The sequence below is a fragment of the Salvia hispanica genome, chromosome 3 (genome assembly GCF_023119035.1).
Source record: "Salvia hispanica cultivar TCC Black 2014 chromosome 3, UniMelb_Shisp_WGS_1.0, whole genome shotgun sequence".
NCBI classification, from domain to species: domain Eukaryota; kingdom Viridiplantae; phylum Streptophyta; class Magnoliopsida; order Lamiales; family Lamiaceae; genus Salvia; species Salvia hispanica.
Genome location: NC_062967.1, coordinates 5,557,745 through 5,581,838, shown reverse-complemented (window position 1 = coordinate 5,581,838; position 24,094 = coordinate 5,557,745). Strand labels below are relative to the sequence as shown.

At 34.5% G+C, this 24,094-nt stretch overlaps 3 protein-coding genes across 5 annotated transcripts; 1 reads left to right on the top strand and 2 right to left on the bottom strand.

Moving 5' to 3' along the window:
- The first annotated feature begins 4,408 nt into the window (after positions 1-4,408).
- On the top strand, positions 4,409-8,049 carry LOC125216363 (probable polygalacturonase). Of its 2 annotated transcripts, none has more exons than XM_048118052.1 (6): positions 4,409-4,661; positions 5,575-5,877; positions 6,108-6,228; positions 6,313-6,487; positions 6,584-6,654; positions 7,021-8,049. In XM_048118052.1, the coding sequence occupies exons 1-6, from the start codon at positions 4,650-4,652 to the stop codon at positions 7,746-7,748; spliced, it is 1,410 nt and encodes a 469-aa protein (XP_047974009.1). In that variant the 5' UTR covers positions 4,409-4,649; the 3' UTR covers positions 7,749-8,049. The 2 variants fall into 2 exon arrangements, with proteins under 2 accessions (XP_047974009.1, XP_047974010.1); XM_048118053.1 differs by having other exon boundaries at positions 4,409-4,665; positions 5,579-5,877.
- A 629-nt stretch (positions 8,050-8,678) lies between these two features.
- LOC125211750 (programmed cell death protein 2-like) lies at positions 8,679-12,167 on the bottom strand. Its single transcript, XM_048111663.1, has 10 exons — positions 11,817-12,167; positions 11,526-11,609; positions 11,272-11,402; positions 11,075-11,172; positions 10,268-10,356; positions 10,117-10,198; positions 9,674-9,828; positions 9,521-9,591; positions 9,275-9,389; positions 8,679-9,109 (listed from the first exon to the last, which is right to left on the bottom strand). The coding sequence occupies exons 1-10, from the start codon at positions 12,042-12,044 to the stop codon at positions 8,942-8,944; spliced, it is 1,221 nt and encodes a 406-aa protein (XP_047967620.1). The 5' UTR covers positions 12,045-12,167; the 3' UTR covers positions 8,679-8,941.
- Positions 12,168-12,505: 338 nt separating this feature from the next.
- LOC125216763 (kinesin-like protein KIN-14I) lies at positions 12,506-18,081 on the bottom strand. 2 transcript variants are annotated; one of them, XM_048118528.1, is made up of 19 exons: positions 17,673-18,081; positions 17,336-17,502; positions 17,087-17,230; positions 16,762-17,001; positions 16,608-16,685; positions 16,406-16,474; positions 16,214-16,291; positions 15,963-16,079; positions 15,774-15,855; positions 15,550-15,645; positions 15,280-15,453; positions 15,089-15,195; positions 14,805-14,983; positions 14,513-14,674; positions 14,189-14,442; positions 13,940-14,103; positions 13,654-13,848; positions 12,948-13,393; positions 12,506-12,855 (listed from the first exon to the last, which is right to left on the bottom strand). In XM_048118528.1, exons 1-19 carry the CDS (start codon positions 17,788-17,790, stop codon positions 12,729-12,731), a joined length of 2,997 nt encoding a protein of 998 aa, XP_047974485.1. In that variant the 5' UTR covers positions 17,791-18,081; the 3' UTR covers positions 12,506-12,728. The 2 variants fall into 2 exon arrangements, with proteins under 2 accessions (XP_047974485.1, XP_047974486.1); XM_048118529.1 differs by having other exon boundaries at positions 16,608-16,682.
- Positions 18,082-24,094: the final 6,013 nt, after the last annotated feature.

Here is a 24,094-nt window from a genome sequence, read left to right as displayed (position 1 = left end):
AAAGTAGAGAAGAGAATAAAGTAAGAGAGTGAAGAGAGGGTAAAGTAAAAAAAGAATAAAGTAAGTGTGATTAAATGTTTGTTTTCAGTTAAAACAAGAAATTATTCAAATAACTTATGACAACCCAAAATGGAATACGATTCAGGTAACATGGGACAGAGGAAGTACTTTATTTGGGTCGGGTTGAGAAATTAGTAGTAACAAACAGACTCTATAAAGTTTGTGATGTTTTAGACCAATTTAAAATTAGTAGAAAATGCCATAAATTGAACAAATCATGATTTTAGGAACTAATTTTCCTTATTTAAATAGTAATATCATTAGTAACGAAGAAGCAAAAACAAATTGATAAAATGTATTATTATATATGAAAATATTGAATATATTATAGTTAAGTTTTAGGCTATAATGATAAAGTAGTACTACTATGGAGTATATAATTAGTAGATGATATAGGTTCCATTCAAAAAAAAATTCGAGGTTGCTAGTACTCCTATAACTTTAGGGGCAGCCCATTTTACGAATACAAAAACTTTTCTAGCTTGACGTTGCAATCCACGTGCACTATTTGAAATAATTAGCATTATTGCTAACGTGACTCAGATAAAATTAAATATTTAGTGTAAATTTAAATGTAAGCTCAGTTGGAAAACCTAAATGCTTTTTAGTAGTACGTAGTACATTTTTATTATTATTGATGTTGTAATTTGGGTACTTTGTTGGACCAATAATTAATTAGGTGTTGGTTATTGTCAGTTTAGTTATGATTAGATCGAAAGAGCGTAGCGTATGAAATCCACGTCTGACCACATTTTGATTATTATGTTTCTAGGTGTTGGAAATAGTATTTTTTGTATAGAATTCCGCAAATTTAAGGAGATTGATTTTTATTTTATGGTGTCATTAACTAATTTATAATTAACTGAAATCAAACAAACCATAAATTAGAGCATTGATATAACATGATTATGTGTATAATTTGATACAATAAATAAATACGTGCATTTATAAAATGGAATTTTACATTTCCTCCAAAGTGAAACGCAGCCTGCAAAAATCAAATAATTAGGGTTATGAATTGTTAAACCCAATAATCAAATAATTCATTATGATTGTGCAAGCTACAAACGCACTATGAGGACCACCAGATGAAAAAAAAAGCACTCACAAATTATGGGATTTGTAGTTAATCAATTTATTTTAATCATAGATTAAGTTTTGAAACGCTTATAGTTGGTATAATGTAAATTGAATACTATATGAAGAGTACAGCAAAGAGCAAAAAAAGTAAGCAGGTGACCTAATTACTCGTAATCTTCGGGCACTTTAAATTAATTAATCCTTACATTGTGAATATTGAAATATAATTACAAACATATTAAATATATCCATATAAAAGTACTACAATCCATTTTGATTTTACTTTTGTTTTGTTCTCTTGAACTTAATATATGTTCATATCTTTACTAATTATTGTTTTCAAGTATAGTTGCGTAGATTAATAGTATTAGATTATCGACATTCTATTACTACTCCTATATAAATACGTGCATGTGAGTATTTTCACATATAATGAAACATACAATAATACTATACTGACTATTGAAACATTTTCAAATAAAACTTTGAAACCTTAGCATGCTTTTTGATTTTTTAACACTAGATTTTATATAAATTTATTTGCTGGTATTTAAAGAAATACACAACGTTTTCTATCGAACTTTGGTCTGTATTTCCAGGATGTTTTCTCGTTTGTTGTTGCTTTGAGTGTGGGTTCGGGAGGAGGGCAGCCACTTCCTCTTCCGGCCCCTTTTTTTGGAAAAAAATTATTCAATGTGACAAAATGATTGTAAAACACCGCGATTAATCACATTCTCAATTTTATTAGATATGGTTCGACCGAAATAACTTTTCATGCTTAATCTGCAATTTTTGGAATCCAAACTATAACGTGTCACGAGCTAATCATATCCACGCAATATAAATTAAAAAATGAAAAAAATGGACTTTTAATTGGATAATGTATTCATAATATATTGATAATTATGAACTATATTCATATGAAGTACAAATAGTCCTTTTTGTGATATATTCAAATGTTTGAAAAATATATTGGCAATTGAAATAAATGGATAAAGACTGTGATAATCACTCTTTAGTTTAATGTTTAGTATACTTAAAATTAAATTTATCTTTTGATTGCACTTGTTAGTTTTATCGGGTTTCTTTAAGGTAATATATTTAAAGTCACTGTATTTAACACTCGTTTAACTGATGCAAAATACGCGGTAATGGACTTTTAATTGGATAATGTATTCATAATAATTTTGTTAACAAAGTTCGTGGATTGGAGTTCGTCTCGAGATATAAAAAAAAACTAAATTTGGTTTTGAATTTGATTGAATGATAATAAAATGTGTGACTATTATTCTCCCCGCTTCCCCCCACCCACTCTATCTCTCTATATCTCCTATAAATTATAAAAATTGTCATAATTGTTGGGAAATTATCTAAATAAATAGTACTAATAAAATTACTATTGAATTGCTAAGTATATTTATATATTTATAGGAGTAATATATCTATACATAGAGATATTTATATTCTCTAACAAACACTTGATTTCGATATAAATCACCATTTATGGGCTCAATCATAGCTAAAGAAAAATGGATCGACTTTATGTAAAATAATAATGCTATGTAACCTGGAATTTAACTTCTAGCCAAGATTGAGGTAATGGCCCTCTAAAAACAAGTTTAAGACATAACTTTTGACAAAAACCAAAAAGATCACATAAATAAATAAATAGAAAACTTTACAGAGAAATGATTTGCAATTATTTTTGTTGGTTTGTAAACAAGTCAGTAAAATAATAATTAAAGATTCAAATAGAAGAAGGTAACACGAGACAGCACGGTCCACTATAGGACATATAAAAAAAAAAGGGGTACCCACCCTACCAAATTTATACATGAAAAAAAATAAGATGGGACTAACTGTATAATTTCAACATATATAAGACATTTCTTTTAATCCCCATATCTTTTGTTAAAAAGAGAAGATGTCATACCATTTGGTGCTTCTTCGAAGAAAGATATAGATATAGTAGTACTACTACTATTAGATAGCGATCTATATATTTATGTAAAGATTAATTCATATTTCCAGCCAATGCTACTCTAAGCCTCTTATTTAATCTAAATGGACAAATATAGGAGTATAATTTATGGCTGAATTACTTTATGATTATATTTATGTTTGCCTCATTCAACATATTTAAATTATATTTCGCGTTATTGTGTCTTAAATTACAATACTAAGTAATTAAGAAAAATAAGGTATATTACCCTTGTATCTTAATTAAACTTTAAATATGTAATAATTGGATATATAACTTATATGCTATAAAATTCCACGGGTAAATATGAGTTATCTATATCGTCAGTTTACGTGTATGTTAATATGAAAAAAAATCAATCTGGAAATTTATATTTCACGACGATATATGAATCCGTTTTGTAGGAATACACATACTCACAAGTCGCAGTACATGTCATAAAAGATTTGAGAAGAGTTGTTGCAAAACGAGGTCATCAATAGATCCAAATGTTGAATGATAATTTCTCGATCCAAATATGTTACAGTGACCTATGTCTGTCTACCGACTTCATCTGAAGCCGTCATTAAATTTTCGTCCCCGAGTAACAAAATGTTACTACAATATTCATATAAACAGAGAATAGATCACTGTTATCCTTCACATGATAACCATTCAATCAAATCATGCGATTTACTAACCAATGCAAATATTTGTAGAAAACATCCCAAAAATAATACTACTATCGATGTCAAATAAAACATTTTTTCTGAGGAATATTCCTAACAAAAAATTCAATAATTTATATCAAACAGGTGGGCCCACGGTTGGGGTCTGATCTGGCAAACTCAGTGATGCCAGCCTAGCATTTGCCATACATCATTGAGCAAAGGGCCCCATCATCCACAAAGCACATGCCAACCTTCCCATGCACACACACACACACTAAAAAACTTAATTCCGTTTGTCCCCTTCTCATTTTTGACCCTCTAATTATGTTTAAGGTTCCCTAATCATGCTTATTACATCACATTATTGCGCCCCCCTCTTCTCTCTCTCTCACACACAATATACAACAAAGGAAACAGTATAAACCTAAAAAATTGCCGTTATTTTAGTGTCGGCAAATACCCGTTGGACAGAAAATTACAGTAGTGATTAATGCCTCCTAAATCTTGAACGAAATTAAACCCATTTTACCCTAAATATAATTGTATTTAGAGATTATTTTTTCAAAGTTAAAATTTTTAAAGATTTCGTTTTGCAAATCCCATATATATATGCTTTAAATATGAGCTAGATGAAGGGGTCTTTTTCTTATTCTGTGGTGTCCCTTTCTTTTACCATCCATTTTTATTTATTTTTGTTGTTATAATTTTGGTAAGAAATTTTTTTCCTCCTTAATTGCCACTCATCATCATTCAATCAATCGCCTCCTTCCTCTATTCTTGTTTTTCTTCACTCTTCTTAGTTTTGTGTGAAGTCAAACATTCACAGCACAGAAGAGAAAGGGGTGGATTTTTGATGAGAAATTGAAGAAGAAGAAAAGATGAAGAGGCTAGTAAGTACGTTTAATCTCTTTTTTATTGCAGTGATTAGCTATGTGAGTTGCTTAGTTTTTTGATTAAAGATTTTTTGTTTTTTGCATCTTTGGATCAAAATTGGGTGTTTTTTATTTGTGGGCTTGCATAAAAATTGAATCTTGAGATTGGGCCATTGTTGTTTGAGCTTCAATTCTGTCAAGATTGCGTTTTCTTTTTGCTCACTGTTGGTTTTTGTTACTTTACTAAGATTTGGTGTTGTTGCAGAGGTTAAGTTTGATTTGATCTTTCATTCTTCCAGTTTTGGTGTTAGGCAAACTGCCTACATTGCCTGATTATTACAGCTAGTTCTTGGTTTGTAGATCTGAAATTGTGAATGTTTGTGAGTGGGAGGTTGAGTTTAAGCTACTAGAGTTCTATTTTGTGCTAATGCTGGATTGTACCATTGTATACTTTTGCTGCCTGCCTCAATAAGGCTAGTAATTGAGATCTATTTTTCTGCTATATGGTATAGCTATTGACTATTGAGGGACTTATTTTGCTAATTATGCCTATTTTATGATAAGAAAAAGTGTAGTAACTTTTGGAGCTGTGATAGCAAAAGAGTTCATTTTTCACTTTAATCTCTTCTGAACTTTGTTACTAAATATAATGTGTAGACGTACGTATCATACGATCGATCAGATTGAAGAAGATGTCCGTAGCTGAATGTTTTCTTTTCTTGTTGAGAGTGAATATGTCTTGATTTTTCACTCTAGTCTGTGATACTTTGAGTTCACTGTCGTGTGTAGAACATGTGTTCATATGTTCAAGAAATAGAAGGCGTTCATTGCAATCGGATGTTTTCTCTTCTCGTCAAGAGTGAAAATTTGCTTAGCATTTGCTGCATATATTGTTTGTATAATGTGCTCAACTTCTCTCCTTATGTGCTAGGTAGTTTTTGTTTTGCTCGTGGCATTGAGCAATGCTGCAGAGTACAATGGGGTATGCACTTCCGATTGGCCATTGACACCCCGGCCTCACAGTGTGTCCGTCTCAGAATTTGGGGCAGTGGGAGACGGAAAAACATCGAATACCGTAGCATTTCAGAATGCAATTTTCTATCTCAAGTCGTTTGCAGATAAGGGCGGTGCTCAGCTCTACGTTCCGGCAGGCAAGTGGCTTACTGGATGCATCACCCTTACTAGCCACCTCACACTCTTTCTCGAAAAAGACGCTGTGATTCTCGGCTCTCAGGTTCGATATGAAGCTCTAGTCATGCCTAAATGATTTTCATATTTTGTTTTCCCCTACATTCTTTTCAAGAATATGCAATCAATAGCTATGGTACATATATATATATATATATATATATATATATATTAACCTTTCTGCATTATCAGACTTTCATATTGTTTTTATTTTTGTTTGCTGAATAAATCTATTAAAATGAATATGTAATCTTAGTAATTTACCTTCATACACAGGATATTCTGCACTGGGATGTAGTTGATCCTTTACCTTCTTATGGCCGTGGCCTTGAGATGCCTGGTCGAAGATATCGTAGCTTAATCTATGGGCAAAACTTAACCGATGTTGTTGTCACAGGTAGGAATGTTCGCAGACGATTTTTCTTTTTTCAACTTTGTTGGCCATTTTTTAATTCTCACCCTAATTTTCATTGCTGTGCAGGAAACAATGGAACTATTGATGGACAGGGTTCTATCTGGTGGGACCAATTCAATAATCATTCCTTAAACTACAGCAGACCACATCTAGTCGAATTTATGTGGTCGAACAACGTTGTTGTGTCGAACCTAACATTCTTAAATGCACCTGCGTGGAACATACACCCGGCATATTGCAGGTACCGTCTCCTTAACTTCTCTTCAAATTTTCTTTTCTTTGTTATCTCTAAACGTTATAGTATTGTAACTTCGTTTGGTGTGATGTTGTGTTGCAGTAAATTGCTTGTACAGAACATAACGGCTTATGCTCCACCCGACTCTCCCAACACTAGTGGAATTGTTCCTGGTTCGTTGAAATTGTGATCTTTTCGTAGCATTTACGCCTTAAATTCGTTCTTCTAAATTACATTTAACCAATATCATATGCTCGTTGTCCTTGATGTTTTCTTCACCCTTGAGGGTGGCCTAGTCGCCCCAAGTTGTGAATCCGTGTGTCCCTAAGGGGCAGTTTGGTATGGTAGATAACTCATCTATCTTGGAATATAAGGAATTATATGACCAAAAATTCACTAAAATATGTCATCTTATCATGTTTTGTTTATTTATCTTCCCGGCCAAACTGTCCTCTAGTTGTTTAGATTGATGCCATTGTCTATAACTTAGGTGTTTTTTCTATCTCTCCGCTCTAAATCTCAAACTCGTCTAATTTCAGATTCGTCGGAGTATGTTTGCATCGAGAACAGCAACATTAGCACGGGTTACGATGCCGTGGTGCTGAAAAGTGGCTGGGACGAATACGGGCTTAGCTACAGCAAACCAACCACCAGGGTCAACGTCAGGAAGATGCGGTTGCAATCTTATTCTGGTTCCGGACTCGCGTTCGGGAGTGAGATGTCTGGCGGGATCTCTGACGTACTAGCCGAGCATCTTCACATCCACGGCTCGGTTAACGGCATCGAACTGAAGACGGCAAAGGGGAGGGGCGCGTACATTAAAGACATATTCATCTCAGACGTGCAAGTGGAAAATGTGCAACGTGGAATCAGGGCGTCAGGTCAGTTCACTAATCACCCCGACGATGAATATGACCCCAATGCCCTCCCAATCGTCGACGGCATCACCTTTAGAGACATCGTTGGCATAAATGTCACCACGGCCGGGGTATTCTCTGGTATAGACGAGTCCCCTTTCACATCCATATGTCTCTCCAACGTCTCCCTTCCAGCCTCGTGCGATCCAGCCGCAGCTTGGATATGCACCAATGTCGAGGGCTCGTCCGTAAATGTGTCACCCGAGCCTTGCCCAGAGCTCCAAGTCTCGTCATCTAGCTCCTCCGATTGCTTTGTATTCTTGAGCCGAACGGTCAAGTTGCATCCTCGTAAAAGTCTCACATACTCGGTTCTTAGTCATTCATTCAACCGGTCCCTCGGGGCATGCTAGCGCTACGTGCGATCTTCGGGTCGGATGGGGCAACGGCAGGCGAGAACGAAGCGGAAGCTTGTCGCTCCGAGTGGCGGTTTGCCGCGTTCGATTATGTGTACAGTGTCGGTTCTTCTTTCATTCATGTGTAAGAAAAGTTTTGGTAGTGCAAGGAGGACTCTCGGATGTTTGTTTGTGGTTAAGATTCATTTCGATGTTTATTTGGTCATTTTTCATTCACATTTGTACATTCTTCTTATTTGTGGGATTGCATTGATTGATTATAGTGGGAATTTGAAAATAAAATTTCACATTTCGTGTATTGATTTTTCAAATGGAGTACTTATTTTATTTTGAGTAATTATTTATTTTCTACGACATTTTTTTAAGTACAACGTGACAATTTGTCTTCTTATGTATGTATCATATCAATTGTCCTTAGTTATTTGATGTTGACTGCAATATTGTTAAAGTTGAGGGAAGTTTTCCTCAGATGAATGTAATCGTGTGTTTGCTTAAATTCGTAAAACATCTAATAGGGAATTTCTGCCACCACCATATAGTGATCCATCGTGTCAAATGTAAATTTCCTTTTTAATATATTATGCATATATTTAAATTTCAACTATTTATGATTGAATTTATCACCCATGTGACAAATTTGTTCCCTAGCTTGAACGTCAAATGTCAGGCATTAATGCTAGAATAATTGCCCATTTTTTGTTCAAAAAAAATAATTTTATATGCATAAAATCTACACTTTCCAAAGGCATTAAATGCATTTTCTTAAAAATGTGAATTTTCTCGATGAAACAGAGCAAGCAAAATTTATTTTTAATTAGATTTTAATTGAATAAAATTTATATGCTTTACTATAATAGAATTATAATCTGAATCATTTTAGAACTTTTGTTTATTAAAAATATTCGTATAAAATTAAATATATCGAGATAATAAAAATAACATCACCTGAATGTGTATTCCAAACCACCAAAATACAAAATTCAACTCTGGAATAATCTCATACATCTTCCAAACCCAAAAAAGGGGGACCGACCAACAACAAAGTAGGACAAAAACATACAACGACAAATGCAGAGATGATGCAAGTCACTATATGTATCTCTTTCATGTGAGAAGTGGAGACAAAAGAATATATGAGTATATTTGCGGTTTCCCAACTTTGTCTTTGCACACAACAACACTATCGGCATTCATTGGTGTGATATAGACTGACTAGAAAGTTGAACCCACGCGAATTCCTCTTTGTAACTTGCACCTCCTTCACACGAGGCCTCACATGTGTACACGGCGATGGTGGCCCAGTCGAGAGAATCTTCACCGTCTTTCACATGGAAGAAGTACAGTATCTGGGGTAAAACCTGAACCCGGAGATCAACAAGAGCAGCATCAGTAGAGAATCAAATGTAGTTGCTGATGAAAGCCAGTACCGCGATGACATGTTTTTTAGGAAAAAGTTTGAATGTTTGATAGCAACTCATTTCACTTTACTGGACTCTATCTATGTGCATGGAAGAACCACTAACCTGAAATTCAAAGGCGCGTGCGCCACCACAATGGTTACACCTAGGAATATCCGGTTTTGATGGCCGGCCACTAAAGACGGGCCATAATGGCTTTGCTTGAGAGGAACTCGAGTATCTGTTCATCAAAGAAACAGAAACCGACAGATTATCTAGCAACTTGTTTCAAAGATTTTGCTAGACAGAGTAAAATGCAATGTCTATGAAAGTGGAGACACAGTTCGTTAGTATTCAATTCCAACTGATCACCTTAAGACTTGTTCGGGAGCTGAAGATATTCTCTCTTGGAAAGATGCCCAACTACTATTCTCATCAGATGCCTAAGAAATAATTAGAAAGTAAAGTTTAAAATGATTCACTACTATTAAAGTACAAGGCCAGAACACCAGAAAACAAAATCACCTTGAAATATTTTATAAGATTTCCATCAGAACCCTCAGTTCGGCTTCTAGAAACCAATGCACTACCAGTTCCATTATCATTGGATATTGCCTCATCAAAGTCACATTCATCCTCACACGTGATCTCATACTCGGGCCAAAGGGAGTTGCTTGCAGCTGTTTGCCAATAAAAATCATGAAACCAAGTGTGCATCAGAATAAATGCTCTAAATCTAATTACAGGACACCACAGCAATAGTTTCACTCAACTACCACCTTAAACATGGAAGATAAGCACGAACCATATCCTATAGTAAATACCATAAATGTGCATTGAAAGTTAAGCACAACATATGAATTTAGAGGAATCTTATCTTGCAAACAAATATATTAGAAGCATGAGTCCAATATAACAACCAACACAAGCCACATACTATAGTCATTTTCCATGCTTAGAACTATCACCTAATTCAGAATCCTTGCCAGATGCCTCCAACTGTTGGCACAATACTTTATGACTTGAGCTACCGGATCGCCAATGAGCAGCCTGCAAGTGTTTGATTTTTACCAGAAGCTCGAAACCATATTTCATGCATAGATGAGCTATGTTAAGTACCTGGTGCTTCCCAGAACAATACCGCACTCTTCTACAGCTACTGCAAATTTTGTCTCCTTTCCATGCACGACACCAATCACATAGCATTGCTGGAACAATATATCGAGCATCAGCATACGTGCAAATTAATATGTTTCATAACGATCATACCATGCAGCAATCTACAACTACATTGATGGAGACCATCGTAAGAGATAACACAAAATTATGAGTAACTCTTATTAAAAACATTCTGGAAAACAAACTGAAGGAACAAGGAAAATGAAAGGAGTATACTCACTCCTACCCAGCCTCAAGGCCAATTGACTAAACAGTAACCATACGGTCCATACATCTACCCTAACATCCTCTTTTCAAGATAGCTTCAATTTCCCAACCCTTCAACCCATCTGGAGTTCAATAAAGCTGACTGATAACCAAACTAACACCTAGGATGACCTAAGACAGTTAAAACAAATAAAGAAATAACCAAGCAGCACCCTCCTCCTGACTTGCATGATCATAGACATATCATGCAAACCAGACACTAACCCCTTCTTTCAATCTCAATAGCACTTCTGAATATCTTCATTCCTAGGTGTAAATGTCATATTGCGTTCCACGAGTTCCCACCACATTAACATAAATTTCTATATTTCCAAAGCTAGAATGTTGCACCTAAATTAAATATGCAGTTTTTGAGGGGAAGGGAATGACCATTTAAGTCACCGTCACAATAATAGTACGAGTACTACCATCACAAGAATTTTCAACCAAAGCAACAATTAATAAACAGGACATATACCTAAAAATAACCAAAAAATGTACCTCCAGCTGTCAATGGCTGCTGGCTTCCATCTTCAGCAGGTGCCTCACTGGAGTAGAAGGGGTTTGCCCGCGGCAATTGACACCGAAAAACCTTGATGCTGTTAGGCCATTTTGTTATCAGAAACATAACATTGCAAGTGATGTGTCAATTGATCATTTTAATTTTATATGCATCGTAACAAATGAGAAACACGTACCTTCGGGACTGGACTTCTGGAGACCGCTTCCACTGTTCGTGCTGATCACGAAGAAGACAGGACATTGACGAGCACATGAAAACGAACAGTGTTCGATGAAAAGTTGACTCCTCAGGTAAAGGGGCGTAAACCTACCCAAAATAAATAATTATGAAAGATTAAATTGGATGCGTTTACAGAATCCAAATATATATACATTTAAACATATTTTGTAAGTAATCCCAAAAACTCATGCATCGATTTCATTACGACACCTGAAGCAGAAACTGCAAAGGCTCACTGCAAAAATCACACAGACTGGAGCTTCCTGAAGGTAAATTAATGGGGTCCAACCATGCCTAAATCACAAAAAGAAAACCATAAATAACCCTTAAAACAGTAATTAAATAAATGCAAATACTCTTCATACGCATTCGCATTACCAGGAAACAAACACGTATAACTAGATAAGTGCTATTTCATGAAATTCGGTAAATATACAACTCGAAAATTCAAACCGCAAATGAATTCTCAAATTTAACAACGGAAAAACCAATTAAAATTACCGGAGAGCCACCAGCTTTACTCGGGAAGTATTGGCGGCGCAATGACCAAGGATTTTTAGGCTTCTCTGCAAACCCCAAAGTCATCGGAATCTGATCTTCTTCATCGTCAATTTCATCACTGTCTGCATCCTCTACGTCGTTGTCCGGGGCTCCGCCTTCATCCTCCTCCTCACTGAGGGATGATATCTGCAAAGATTTGAGCTTCTCTTCTTCGAAATCAATGTCCATCTCTGTCGCTTTCAGTGTACGAGCTATTACAATCGGATTGCACAAAATCGGAGGTTTATCGCCGGCGATAAATGAGAGGGTTTTACGAGCTCATTCAATTGTACCGTACTAGCGCTTTGGGCTAATTACATTATTTATTTACCATTTTATTTTCACACAAAATATTTATAATTTGCATTAAATAAGTACTACTCCACTTTCGAATCTAGATTTGAATTCATTTATTCATAATCGGAACCTTTAAATTTAAATTCATTCTATCCTTAACATTTTTTAATTAATAAATAAACAATAAATACTGTGTTACAATAGGCTTAATTCGAGATATTTGGCCCCATATATTAGCCACACTACCATTTAACAAATTAAAATTGATTTTGACTAGAAGGCTAACGACATACTAAGTTGAATCAATGATAATAGTTACCCGTTTTAGCAAAAAAAAGGAATAGACGACTGAATAAAGAAAAAACCAAAAAAATACATTAACAAATGAAACCCTCAGTATTTAATCTTTACAACAAATAAAGAAAATAAAATAAAAATTATATTGATCACATAATACACATTATATTGCAACTGGAATAATTGCTTTGGCGCCTATGATATGAGTTAAATGACTCAAAAAATGAAAAATAAAAATGAAAAAACCTCTACATTCACCCTTACAAAAGGACTGCTGTTTTACTTCCTCAGCCCTGTTTTTCTTTTCATTGCAGTAGGCTGCCTACCGTCATTCCTCTGTGGAGGAGAAGCTGAAGCAACTGCTTTTCGAGATGGTGACGGGCCGCCTAACTTCGGGATCATGCTTCTGATGCACATTTTTTTTTAAAAAGAAATCATTAAAAAGTGTAAAAGAAAAATGAATTCAAACTAGATGGTGTTGTTAAAAGTTGAGTTTACCTGAGTTCTGGACTTTTTGTTTGCTTCGCATGAGGTTTTTTTACGTTCTGTCCGATCCCATTGCTGAAGCTTCCGATTTTGGAATGGTTGAACTGCCAGAGCAAATCTGGCTCGGATGAATCACTGGTTCCAGCATCAAGCTCATCCAGGTAATCTGTTGGGCTAAGATCAATCTGATTGCTTGCAGGAAGTATGGTGCATGGATTATTCTCGGAGTAGACATTCGCATTGGTGGGATTCCAACACGTGATTGGATTTTCAACTCCAACGGGGTCTTGCTTGTTCACCATGAGCTTGTCTACCCACTCACCAGAGCCCGGTTCCCTATCATCGTCACCACTGTTTTGGTTCTGGTTGTTGAAAGGTGGCCAGGTCGGGGAATTACCCAGCAGGTCGTCTAGGTCCAAACTTTGCTTCTTTTGCCTCGTTTTCTTGTTGCTACGAGCCTGTGAATTCAAGAGACAGCAGTGTCAAATCTCAAAATATCAGAAAACAAGGTTTACTATGTCGCAAATGCTACCATAATGGCTGTCTCTAGACATCAAAGCCTTAATTTTCTGTTTATTGCATACAACGATTGGCTCTCTAACGCGTTAAAAGCGCACTTTCATTTTCATATTGTCAGTATTGGCATGAAAACCATCTCCAACCTTAGTTATATACACATAAGAAATATCAATGAAGTGAATGGAAGTTATTCATTTACCTCTATGTTGCCTACTTCTTCCATTGGCTTCCTCGTGCCAATGGGGGATGCCAACTCCATGTTTCTAGCATTCATAGTCGGGTTACAAGGCGAGAACTGGAAGTTACATGGACTACCGGTGCCAGATGCTTTCTGCTGCATGGAGACGACTGGCTCTCCGTCCTTTCTTGCTAAGGCTGCTTTGAGACTGGCAACCTACAACAGAGATCGATCTAGTTTAGCAATGATCACAGCCTATATAGCAAAAGAATGAGAATGATAACCAGAATAGTAAGACGAGAAGCACCTGTTCTCTGAGTTCTTTAACCTCTGATGAATCCTTATTCACACGTGCAGCACCAAGCTCAACAGTGGCTACACGCTCAGCAAATTTAAGTGTGCTGATGGTCTCTCCAACGGCGTCTGGCTCAGGACTTATGTGGACGAACATCAATGTCTTCGCCTGCCCTCCTATTATATCAGACCAGAGTGTGAGGACAATGTTGAACGATAGCAAAGAAGAACAGTTGGTTAGTTTCGATGATATGATCCTTACCAAGTGAATCTTGCAGCAGCTGTGTTAGTTTACTATTTCTGTAGGGAACATGTGAGTTCTTCTGTGCGAGAGATGATATAACATCACCCAATGCAGAGAGAGATCGATTAATGTGTTGAGCCTCTTTAAGTCTGTCGCCCGTCACTTCAGATTTGTCGACTCTCTCACTTCCGGCCAAATCAACTAGATGCATGCAACCTCGGATAATGGTTCCCGTTGTCAAATCTCTCCCTTGGACATGAACTGTTAAACAGCTGCAATGAACAGAAGTTCAGAACAAAAGATCACTTCAAAAACATTTAATTCTGTTTCAAATTTGCTCACCTGTGAGAGCGACTACTGCGGTCGTTAAGTGCTGTTGCACTAACCGCCCGGTTCCTGTGGCCGAGGTCCATCAATTCAAGAACATCATATGTTGAAGCAACGCGGACCAGACTGGCATCGGGCACACTGAGTCCTGTCTGAGAACTGTTTCGTATTTCTAATGTGTTCTTAGTTAAGGAATCATCTAATCAATACATCCAAACATGATAATACATCAAATTCTGGTTAAAACTACAATCAAATCATAACTATGGACTTTATCAGGTAACAAACAAGATATAGAAAAGGATATCTTTTGTTTAATCCATCAGTAACAAGAAGATCCCGAACTTGTTCATTATAAATCTCAATCATCTGAACAGATACGTCGTAGAAGAAAGTATCCTTTCTTTGCTCAGCAAGCATGAATAAATCACTCAAAGCCCTGTAATTCACCCCTTGGCTCGTCTCTGTGAGATCCTTGGGTCCACTCTGAATAACATACAAACCAAATCAACAACTCCATTCATCTTTCAAAACAGTGAACAAGTGAGAACACATCTAGTGGGAAGAAAGAAAAGGTGGCTGCTATCTTACCATAGTGAACGTTTTCCCTGATCCCGTTTGACCGTAGGCGAAAATGCAAACATTGTAACCATCAAGAACTGATCTTACTAGTGGTTGTGTGTCTGAAAACACCTCCTCTGCATGGAGATAACAGTAAAATGTTAGACTTTGTCAAACTTCAAAGAGTAGCCGGGTGAAAAACCACAAATTTAAGACCGAACCTTGCGTTGCAGATGGCCCAAACACTTTGTTAAAGTTAAAGGATTTCCGTACTTTCCCATTCTTTGCTAAAGTGTTTATCGTTATAACTCCTTCCTCAATATGATCAACAGTACTCATGTTAGTGTTCTGTCCCGGCAAGAATGGTCGGACACGACAATAGACCCTTATGCTTCCTGATTGAATACATTACCAAAACATAAGGTTAATATAAAGCAGTGTAGAAAGGATAACAAAACTATGGCATACACTATTAAGAAGCAATTTGTTACCCTTTAGGTCTTGGACTTGATTATAAAGCTTCCTATTTTCCTCCAGAACTCTATGATAACCCGAAGCAGCATATGCTAGTCCGTTAATATGGAGGCCTGTCAAGAACATACTAATTCTCAATCAAACTGAAAAAATGGAACTTCATTTTTTAATCATTACAACAACCCCATTGGAGCACTTTCATTCATTCACCACTAATTATATATAATATGTGAAGGCCTACCAAGATTTTGAACATCCTCGTTGAATTTCATTTGCATGTATTGCACACCAGCTTTTGTAGTAGAAAGAGTTTGCTTTAGCTCCTGGAACAAATAATACATATCCAAACCTTATCAGCTCAAATGAGAGAAAATGAGAAAGAATATCTCGATTGTTGAAGAAGAATATATCTAATTTGATCAGTCCATACCTTCATATCTTTATGCTGTTGGTTAACAATCATTATCTGCTTCATTAAACTTCCATGGGATTCATTGTCACAATTTCTATTTTTCTCCAAATCTTCATTTGAGATTGCAGCATTCTTCTGTTCAAGCATATTGGAAAGACATGATGAACTTGTTAGTTAAGGAGATCTAAACGCATGAAGAAAAGAGAAGTTGATCATCTTGTAATTTATTCTTCTCTATAAGAAAACAAATGTTACGAATCAATGATTACCTGAACATTGGATGGAGGCGGCTTTGTCACGGATTTGTTACTATCATAAATATTTGAGTCTCTGAAATTATCCTTCTTCTGTTGCAAGAACAAACAGACACAATAATGCGATGGCGTTTTAAAAGAATTTTTAGCATCACTTTGTAAAATCATAAATAGCATTGTGATGATCATTCACAAACAAATACTAACCAGTCCATTTTGGCCTGAAACATGGTGTTCAAACTCCTCCATGACCTTACTCAATACAGATTCGACAAGCTGCAAAACAGAGGACCAGTCACCTTAAAATGAAGGATTGTCACAATATATCTGTAGACTAGAAATCAAGAAAAACAAATGAAACAATACTAATGTGTGCACCTATATTGAACCTAGTTCATTCACAACTTACACTTGGGACTTCTTCAGGCTTCTTATCTAAAAGAATTGCACGAACAAGCTTACTCAACGATGAACCGGAACTAGGCTGCTGAAATGAAGATAAAACAGTCTTAAAACTCTCTACTTCATTGGTACTAAGTGAGACTTCAATAAACCGGACTTACCGCTTTGTTAGTATCTTTGTTGTCTATACAGACACCATTTAGTGATTTCTCACTTGCAGATGAGCTCCGTGACAGAGAACTCATGAACGGCTCAGAATTTTTGCGAACAAACTGTTTACCAGATGTAGTCGGCTTAACATTTCCACCAAATTTCCAAATCCCATTTCCTCCAGACTGTTTCCATTCGTAGTAGGACTTCAGTGCCAAAACACAATTCACAATTCTCGAAGATTTTCCTCCCTGAGAATAACAATCAGCAATGATCAGATTTCTATGAAACAATAGAGAGCTCAAATTATCCATCACTTAGCATGAATGCAAGTACCTGCTCCAGATCAGATGCCTCGAAAGTCGGTATCCCCCTTTCTTGCACGGCAACAAGAAAATTCCTCACATTCTCAAAGTACTGATAAGCTGACAATGCAGCGCCATCGGGTATAAGTGCAGCGTCACATGGACTTTCGACTACCTGAAACAAATGAATCGAGACCTTCCACTCAGAGGAAAATTCATTGGCATGACCGACTGTTGGAGGAAAGAGACAATTGTTCTTAAATATATATATCAAATTCACCTTTAGCACAGCTCCTTGTTGAATTTTATTGAGTACATTGCAGAGAATTATCCCACTTCTTAATCCGAGTCTAAACTCTTCCTCGGAAGGCTCTGCAGGTAAATCCCTTGCACCAACTACTCCAACCACTTTTCTTAGCCACGCAGCAGCTTCATATCTTCTTATTGCTGCACATAAAATTTACCTCACAATCTGAGATCCTACCCTCCATCAAAGATATGAAGAGTAATAATAACAGAAACAGCCAAAAAAATAGAGTACTAGCAATTAAAATAAACAACTAAGAAGAGGATGATGAATTTTATCAAAATTACGGAAGGAAGCTGGAAAAAATTACCGGCTTCTTCTGCCCTACGAGCATCAAAATCGAGATCACGAGATCGATTCTCGTGTTGCTGCAGAACATCCTCCACAACTGACGCAACGGAGAACGAATAGCCTTCAACCGCAGCCATTCTCAATCCCTTCAAATACAAGTTATAGCCAAAAAACCTCGATTCTCAATTCAACACGAACCAAAACATCCACAATCAAATCAACTGAGATTCGTAGAGTATTAATTATCGGAGAGCGACGGAGCAAATTGAATCGCGGCGAGTGATCAATCAGTTCCACAACGCACGCATACAGAGAAGATTGATTAATCGGTAGCTTTGATCTCACTCTACAGCAACACCGGAGTTGTGATTAGGCAATCGGTCGTAGCTTCTTCCTCTGCTTCACTCTTTCTCTCTCAAAACTTTAAAAGCTCATTCTCTGCTTTATACTGTAACCGGTAACGAGTATATGAGTGTGCATCACTTTTTGAATATAGTTTTGCCACGTTCACGACCCTCACTCCGAATCTGCAGCTTCGGAGTCCAACCGCTAAATGTACTGTATTTCTTATTTCCCATCTTTGTTTCCTAATTATTGACTTTCTCGCCTTCAACTTTTCAATAATTGTTTTTACAAAAATAGGAAAAATGATTATTCACATACTCCTAATAAATTTTTAGTATTTATGAATATTGAATATAGTGAAGACAAAACATTGAATCTACAAATTAAGCATTTTATGCTTTGATTTTCTATTAAATTATTTTCCTTAAAGATTGAGTTCTATTAACGTTGTTAGCAACTTAGCATCCAATCCATGTACAAAGAACTTTGTGAAATTAAGTTTATAATTTAAAATGGAAACTGGTAGTGTTTGAGATGGAAAAATGTAATATAACTTTTTCATTATTATCTATGCACGATGAAATAATGGAAATGGGAAAGGTAACACAATGGAAATTTGGTATACTTTGAGTTTGTGATGTATTATTGGATATGATGCACACGTGATTAAATATTTTTAACGTGCATTTTATTACTAATTGTGATGGTTCTCCGATTTAATATTTTATTTCTTCACTGATAGACGATAGTATCATTTAATTGTTACAAATTTGAGACAAAATTAGTAAAATAAACTTTGGTTCGTTGCACTTCTTCTAATTTTTTTTTATTAGAGCAGTTCATTGCACCTCTTAATTAGTAGTTGGAAATTTTGATTAGTCGACATGTCACCTATTTTGCACTTTAATTGTAGTTTTTAACGTGTGAGTAAACTTTTTGGATATAATAGTTTGCAAATAGCACAAATACATAAGAGATGCATATATTCGATTTAGATGGAAATGTTGTGCATGTGCAAAAATAAACTGTGACGGCACAATTCATTTTTACGAAGCAATGATTAGCCAATATTTTGAATTATTGTTTGAGAAATTAATTTATTGCAGAAACTATGGAAGGTGGGGATTCATTTGTCACTTACTTGATTCATAGTCTAAGCAATAGTGGTTCTTACATTCAAATTTGAGTAAAGCGGGTCCAACACTAGGTTTTGACGCATTTGCCCATCATTATAATTAATTAATTGTCTATCCATTTCTTTTGCAATATATCACAAATTCTTACCTTCAATGTCAGGGGATCCAAAACATAATTTTGAGGGTGGCAAATATATTGGGTGAAAATTTGAAAAAAATAGCAACCTAAAGAGAACAAATGCGAGAGAGAAAATGGTTAAAATTTTAATTTTACAAAATAGGAGTAGTTTTTAAATAAATCTCTTAAAACAACATTGTTTGCCATCTTTTCAAAAAGAAAAATAATTTTGGGAGTGGCCATAACATTTTTGGCACCCCCCACCCTCCTAAAATCTAACTCCGATTACTCATTAGAATATGTTACTAATATTAATGTGAACCTTTGTTGATAATCATATCAGTGCTAGCTTGTTAATTTCTTCTTGAAGGAAGCATCATTAAGTAAATCATTATAGTTATATTCTCTACATTTCTCAGTTCTTTAATTTACTCTTGGATAATTGTAGATAATGTGATAAATATGAACATATGTAATAAATGTTAAATACAGATAGAATTATTGTCCATTTCGCATTGTCATGTATTTGTATAAATCACATTATGGAGGGGTGGAATTGTGGAGCTCACATGTATTTTACCTATTTCATAATTTCATAGTGTTATTTTTTTTTAGAAATTTTTATTATCCTTTATAATCGTTTATATTTTAAATTTTATTCTTGCGTCTAGCAATGCTCGAGTGGATATAATATTAAATTAAATTCGGTTATTGTATAATGTCCACTTCAAATGTTCAAAGTAAGAATACTCTATTACCTTTGACCACATATTCATCTTCGATTATCTGGGACAAATTGTTGCTTTGCTTCCAAGATGTAATTTTTGGTTAGAACTTATAGTATTATATAATAAGCACCTAAATACTTATCTTGAATGGATTGGGTAATGTACATGTCACGCTAAATTCATTAATTTGATATTGGGTGGAAGTAGCGCTATCCCAAATACTTACTATATATTAATGTTAATCAATTGATAAAAAAGAAAAGAAACTCGGGAATTTGAAATCATTATTCAACAATTAGAGGTGTTACAATATAAAAAAGTTGTGTTGTTATTACAATGTCTATATTAGTAGTACTACGATTTTATTTCCCACAATTAGTCCTAAACTATATAATATCGTGCGAGTCACACTCAAACAATATTGTTTTACTTGTGTATTGGTTACTAATATACAGTGTACGGATATTGCGATACTGGCATTCAAGAATTTGTATATAAGGGTGGACTATGGTGCCACCATAGATAGAATAACACCATACCACCAATATAGTCCGTTATATCTCATTTATGGACGCCTAGGATTAAGTTTCGTGAAAAAATACGGATTTGCAGTCTACTGTATTAGATATTGCAGTCGTGGTAAACTGTAATATTGTTGTGGTAAGACTGCAATATTCAATGAACAGCATTGCAATCTGGTAACGTAAAACTAGAAATTTCCTATTTTACCCCTCCGTATTTTTACACGTGGCAGCATAACAAGCACACGATTTTCAGATCCAATGGTCTAAAATGATGGTACGGTATTACCATAGAGAGGGTTGTCATCTTAATACATCCCTATTCTTATATGCAAAAATAATATTAATGGATCAAATTGAATTTCAAATATTTGAAAACACAGTTGTGGATATCCTGTCTATATCTTAGGGGATAGTAATTAAATATTCCAATTCAAAATTTATTCTACGACAAAAGAAATAAACATTATTTTATCCAGAATTAAATAAAATAGAACTAGCTAGATAGCAACACACAAACGTTAAAAAAATCAAAATTTGAATTTAGAAAGAAAAGTAGGCCGCAATTGGTTGGAGAAATGTCATAATCTTGCAATTGTTTGTAGTTGAAAGCGGTTAACTTCAAATCTGGTGTCAAAACTATACAAAGAATTTATTACAAGACAACAAACTATGAGATTCAAACCCAAGTATCAATCTTTTTACCAAACCCTTTTCATTTCTTTGAGCCAAAGCCACAATTAAAGATTTTAAACATTAAGCTCCAAGAATTCATGTTTTACCACTACTCAAATTAACTTCTTCATAATACTATTTCATTACAATCTTACTCTCATAAATAACCGTGATGATAAGAAATAAGCTAAATCGAATGGAACTGATAGAGCGTATTTTTATAAAAGTTGGCGACGTGCTCGGTGGGTTGTAATTTGATATTTTTCCTTTCATTATAACGTAAGCTACTTTTCACTTGTATTTTTTGTTTTTTTCTACATTGATCAATTTATGAAAATACATGTAAATCCGAGTTTCAAAACTATATTTACCACTATTATTAAATAATAAAAATTGCATGATTTTTGAAGTACCTTTTGAACATTTGATAAAATAAATGGTATTATGATAATTATTCTAAATAATTTTGATACATTACTGTGAAGGACTTCACACATTAATATATGTTGTTTTGTACAATAAATTTTATAACATAGTTGTGGTCTCGTGGATATTATTGATGTACAACCACTATATCTCAATTTGAATATGGTATTGAATGCCATTCCATTTTTTTTTAAAGTCACAGATATCAATCTCAAAATCAAAACATTAAACTTATGAGCAACAACGTTATTATATTGTGCAATTTATTTAAGACGGCATATTATTATTCAAGAGCTGCCTCAAAAATTAATATAAGGTCGTTGGCTTACTGGCAACTATTTAAACCCGAGGGTGTTTTTCGTCATTTTCAGTGAGTCATGTATTTCTGAAACTAACGTTCGAATTTTTCAAATGCTGGTTCGGTACCGAAGCTGTTAGATTCGGTATGAGGTGTACTGGTCCCACTTAGAGCGCTTTGGATGGGGTCCACGTTGGGGGCGAGGAGTTAGGATCACATGTGGACGGTTGTATTAAAATCTATCTCCCTCCATTAATAGATGATATACTTAATTGACACAAAATTTTAATAGACGTTAATTTGCGTGTTAGATGGAGAAAAAAAATAATATATTTATATTTTATATTCATATGAAAGAGAATTTTTTCAAAAAATTGAAATGTGACATCCTATATAAAATAAATAGAAAAGAAAAGTGTGACATTTATTATGTGACGGAGCTACCAGTGTCGAGTGAGATTGCAACTTTTTGAGGTGTTCGATTTTACCGTCGACAAATCAAAGGGAACTTTTTATTGAAGATATTTTGTGGTACTTTTCTTCATATGGAAAAAGAAATATTACTCCCCCGTCCAATAAGAATATGCACTTTTTTTTTAGTTCGTCCTATAAGAATATGTGATTTCTAATTTTCATAACTTTTTTCTCTGAAACTCATTCTTCACCAACAATACTTTAATTACTTTATCACTCTACATCTCTCTTACTTTATCAATTCTGCATTATAACTCGTGCTAAATTCAAAGTGCATATTCCTTTTGGGATGAAGTGAATATATCTTTAAAAAGTTTGTTGATGTTTTATTTGGAAAAATGGGAAAATATCGTAAAATACATGAATTTTTTGAATCAATTTTATTTGGGTTTATCAACTTTCAAACACGTGACATCATTAATAACAAGAATCTTGGATCGTTTTTAATATTATCATACATTTAAATTTTTGATGTGGAATGAAAATGACGCAAAGACAGTATTTTAAATATGAAAAAAAGATAAATTTAGTGTTTTCAATGTGGTCAATGCATTGAGCATTAGAAATATTGAAGTGCATCAATTAGGAACATGAAAAATATTTGGACTTAGTTGAATTTTAGAGATGAAAAAAGACAGCTTTAGTAATTTAGCCTCATAATCGACGAGGATTACCAAATGTAGGAAAGGGTGCTTATTTATCAAGTGCCCGTCCAATACTTTTTACTCGTCATTACAAAATATAGAGAAAATTAACTCTAAAACCAATATTTACATAACAACTTGAAAATTGAAAACAACCATAACCATGAACTAAGCTTGCGAAACACATTTTGACTAAACTGTGAACCGTTTCTTTATTCTTAACTCTTAAGGATTGATATAATTAAATATTTAAAAAACTTGATAATCATATTCAATTGAAGCTGATTTATACTACACACCGTTATACAATACTCGTATCATCAATTAGGTATACCATCAAAATAATTGTCAAACATATATGTTTGTTCATGACCCATCACAAATCTGAAAAGAACAATACATGATTCCAACTATTTTTCTTTTTTGCTTTTGAAAATCTGAAAATCTTACTATTCGACAGAAAAGGCAAATATAGACATTCTAGTGCAAAGTTGAGCTCCACTTCGACTATAGATTTTTTTACAATTAATATTCCACATAATTATGATTATTTTATGTAAATTATAATTATTCCGGACTGCATATCTATATTTCTTTTGGGTGAGTATTATATATAATTTCTTGAAAATTGTGCTTTACTTGTACTTTTGCCGACCTCAAAGAATAGATGCGTGAACTAATACTCAAAATTCATTTATTTTTTTTCTTAAAAGAAAAATTAAATTTGATACTATAGTCTATTCTTAACGAAGCATGAATCATAATTAAGTCTGATACTTGATGCAAAATTGATAGACAATCCTTCAGTCCCCAGCTAGATAAACTCATTCACAAAATCGTGTATTAATTAATTAATATCATAAAAATTAATTATCTATATGTTACTACTTATGGAGACAAATTTAAACCAATTTGATGTATAGAGTTGTTGCATTATCATGCATATAGTATTTCGTACTATATATTGCTAGCTAAACTCATCTTTAACTATTTTTTAAACACGACATAAAGAGTAGTGTGACTTGATTTATCAACAATGACCAAATTTATCTTATCACATAATTCTCTTTTTTCCG

What these genes read in the sequence shown, in the direction of transcription:
- LOC125211750 (XM_048111663.1), bottom strand. Translation starts at nt 12,044, where the DNA reads ATGGACATTGATTTCGAAGAAGAGAAGCTCAAATCTTTGCAGATATCA. An exon ending in ATTGTTCTGGGAAGCACCAG is followed by an intron (nt 10,199 to 10,267) that starts GTACTTAACATA and finishes AAACACTTGCAG; the next exon opens with GCTGCTCATTGGCGATCCGG. An exon ending in GCTCCCGAACAAGTCTTAAG is followed by an intron (nt 9,390 to 9,520) that starts GTGATCAGTTGG and finishes TTTGATGAACAG; the next exon opens with ATACTCGAGTTCCTCTCAAG.
- LOC125216363 (XM_048118052.1), top strand. An exon ending in CTGTGATTCTCGGCTCTCAG is followed by an intron (nt 5,878 to 6,107) that starts GTTCGATATGAA and finishes CTTCATACACAG; the next exon opens with GATATTCTGCACTGGGATGT. An exon ending in AACCGATGTTGTTGTCACAG is followed by an intron (nt 6,229 to 6,312) that starts GTAGGAATGTTC and finishes ATTGCTGTGCAG; the next exon opens with GAAACAATGGAACTATTGAT.
- LOC125216763 (XM_048118528.1), bottom strand. Translation starts at nt 17,790, where the DNA reads ATGGCTGCGGTTGAAGGCTATTCGTTCTCCGTTGCGTCAGTTGTGGAG. An exon ending in TCGTAGGGCAGAAGAAGCCG is followed by an intron (nt 17,503 to 17,672) that starts GTAATTTTTTCC and finishes TTTTATGTGCAG; the next exon opens with CAATAAGAAGATATGAAGCT. An exon ending in AACAGCATAAAGATATGAAG is followed by an intron (nt 15,856 to 15,962) that starts GTATGGACTGAT and finishes TATTTGTTCCAG; the next exon opens with GAGCTAAAGCAAACTCTTTC.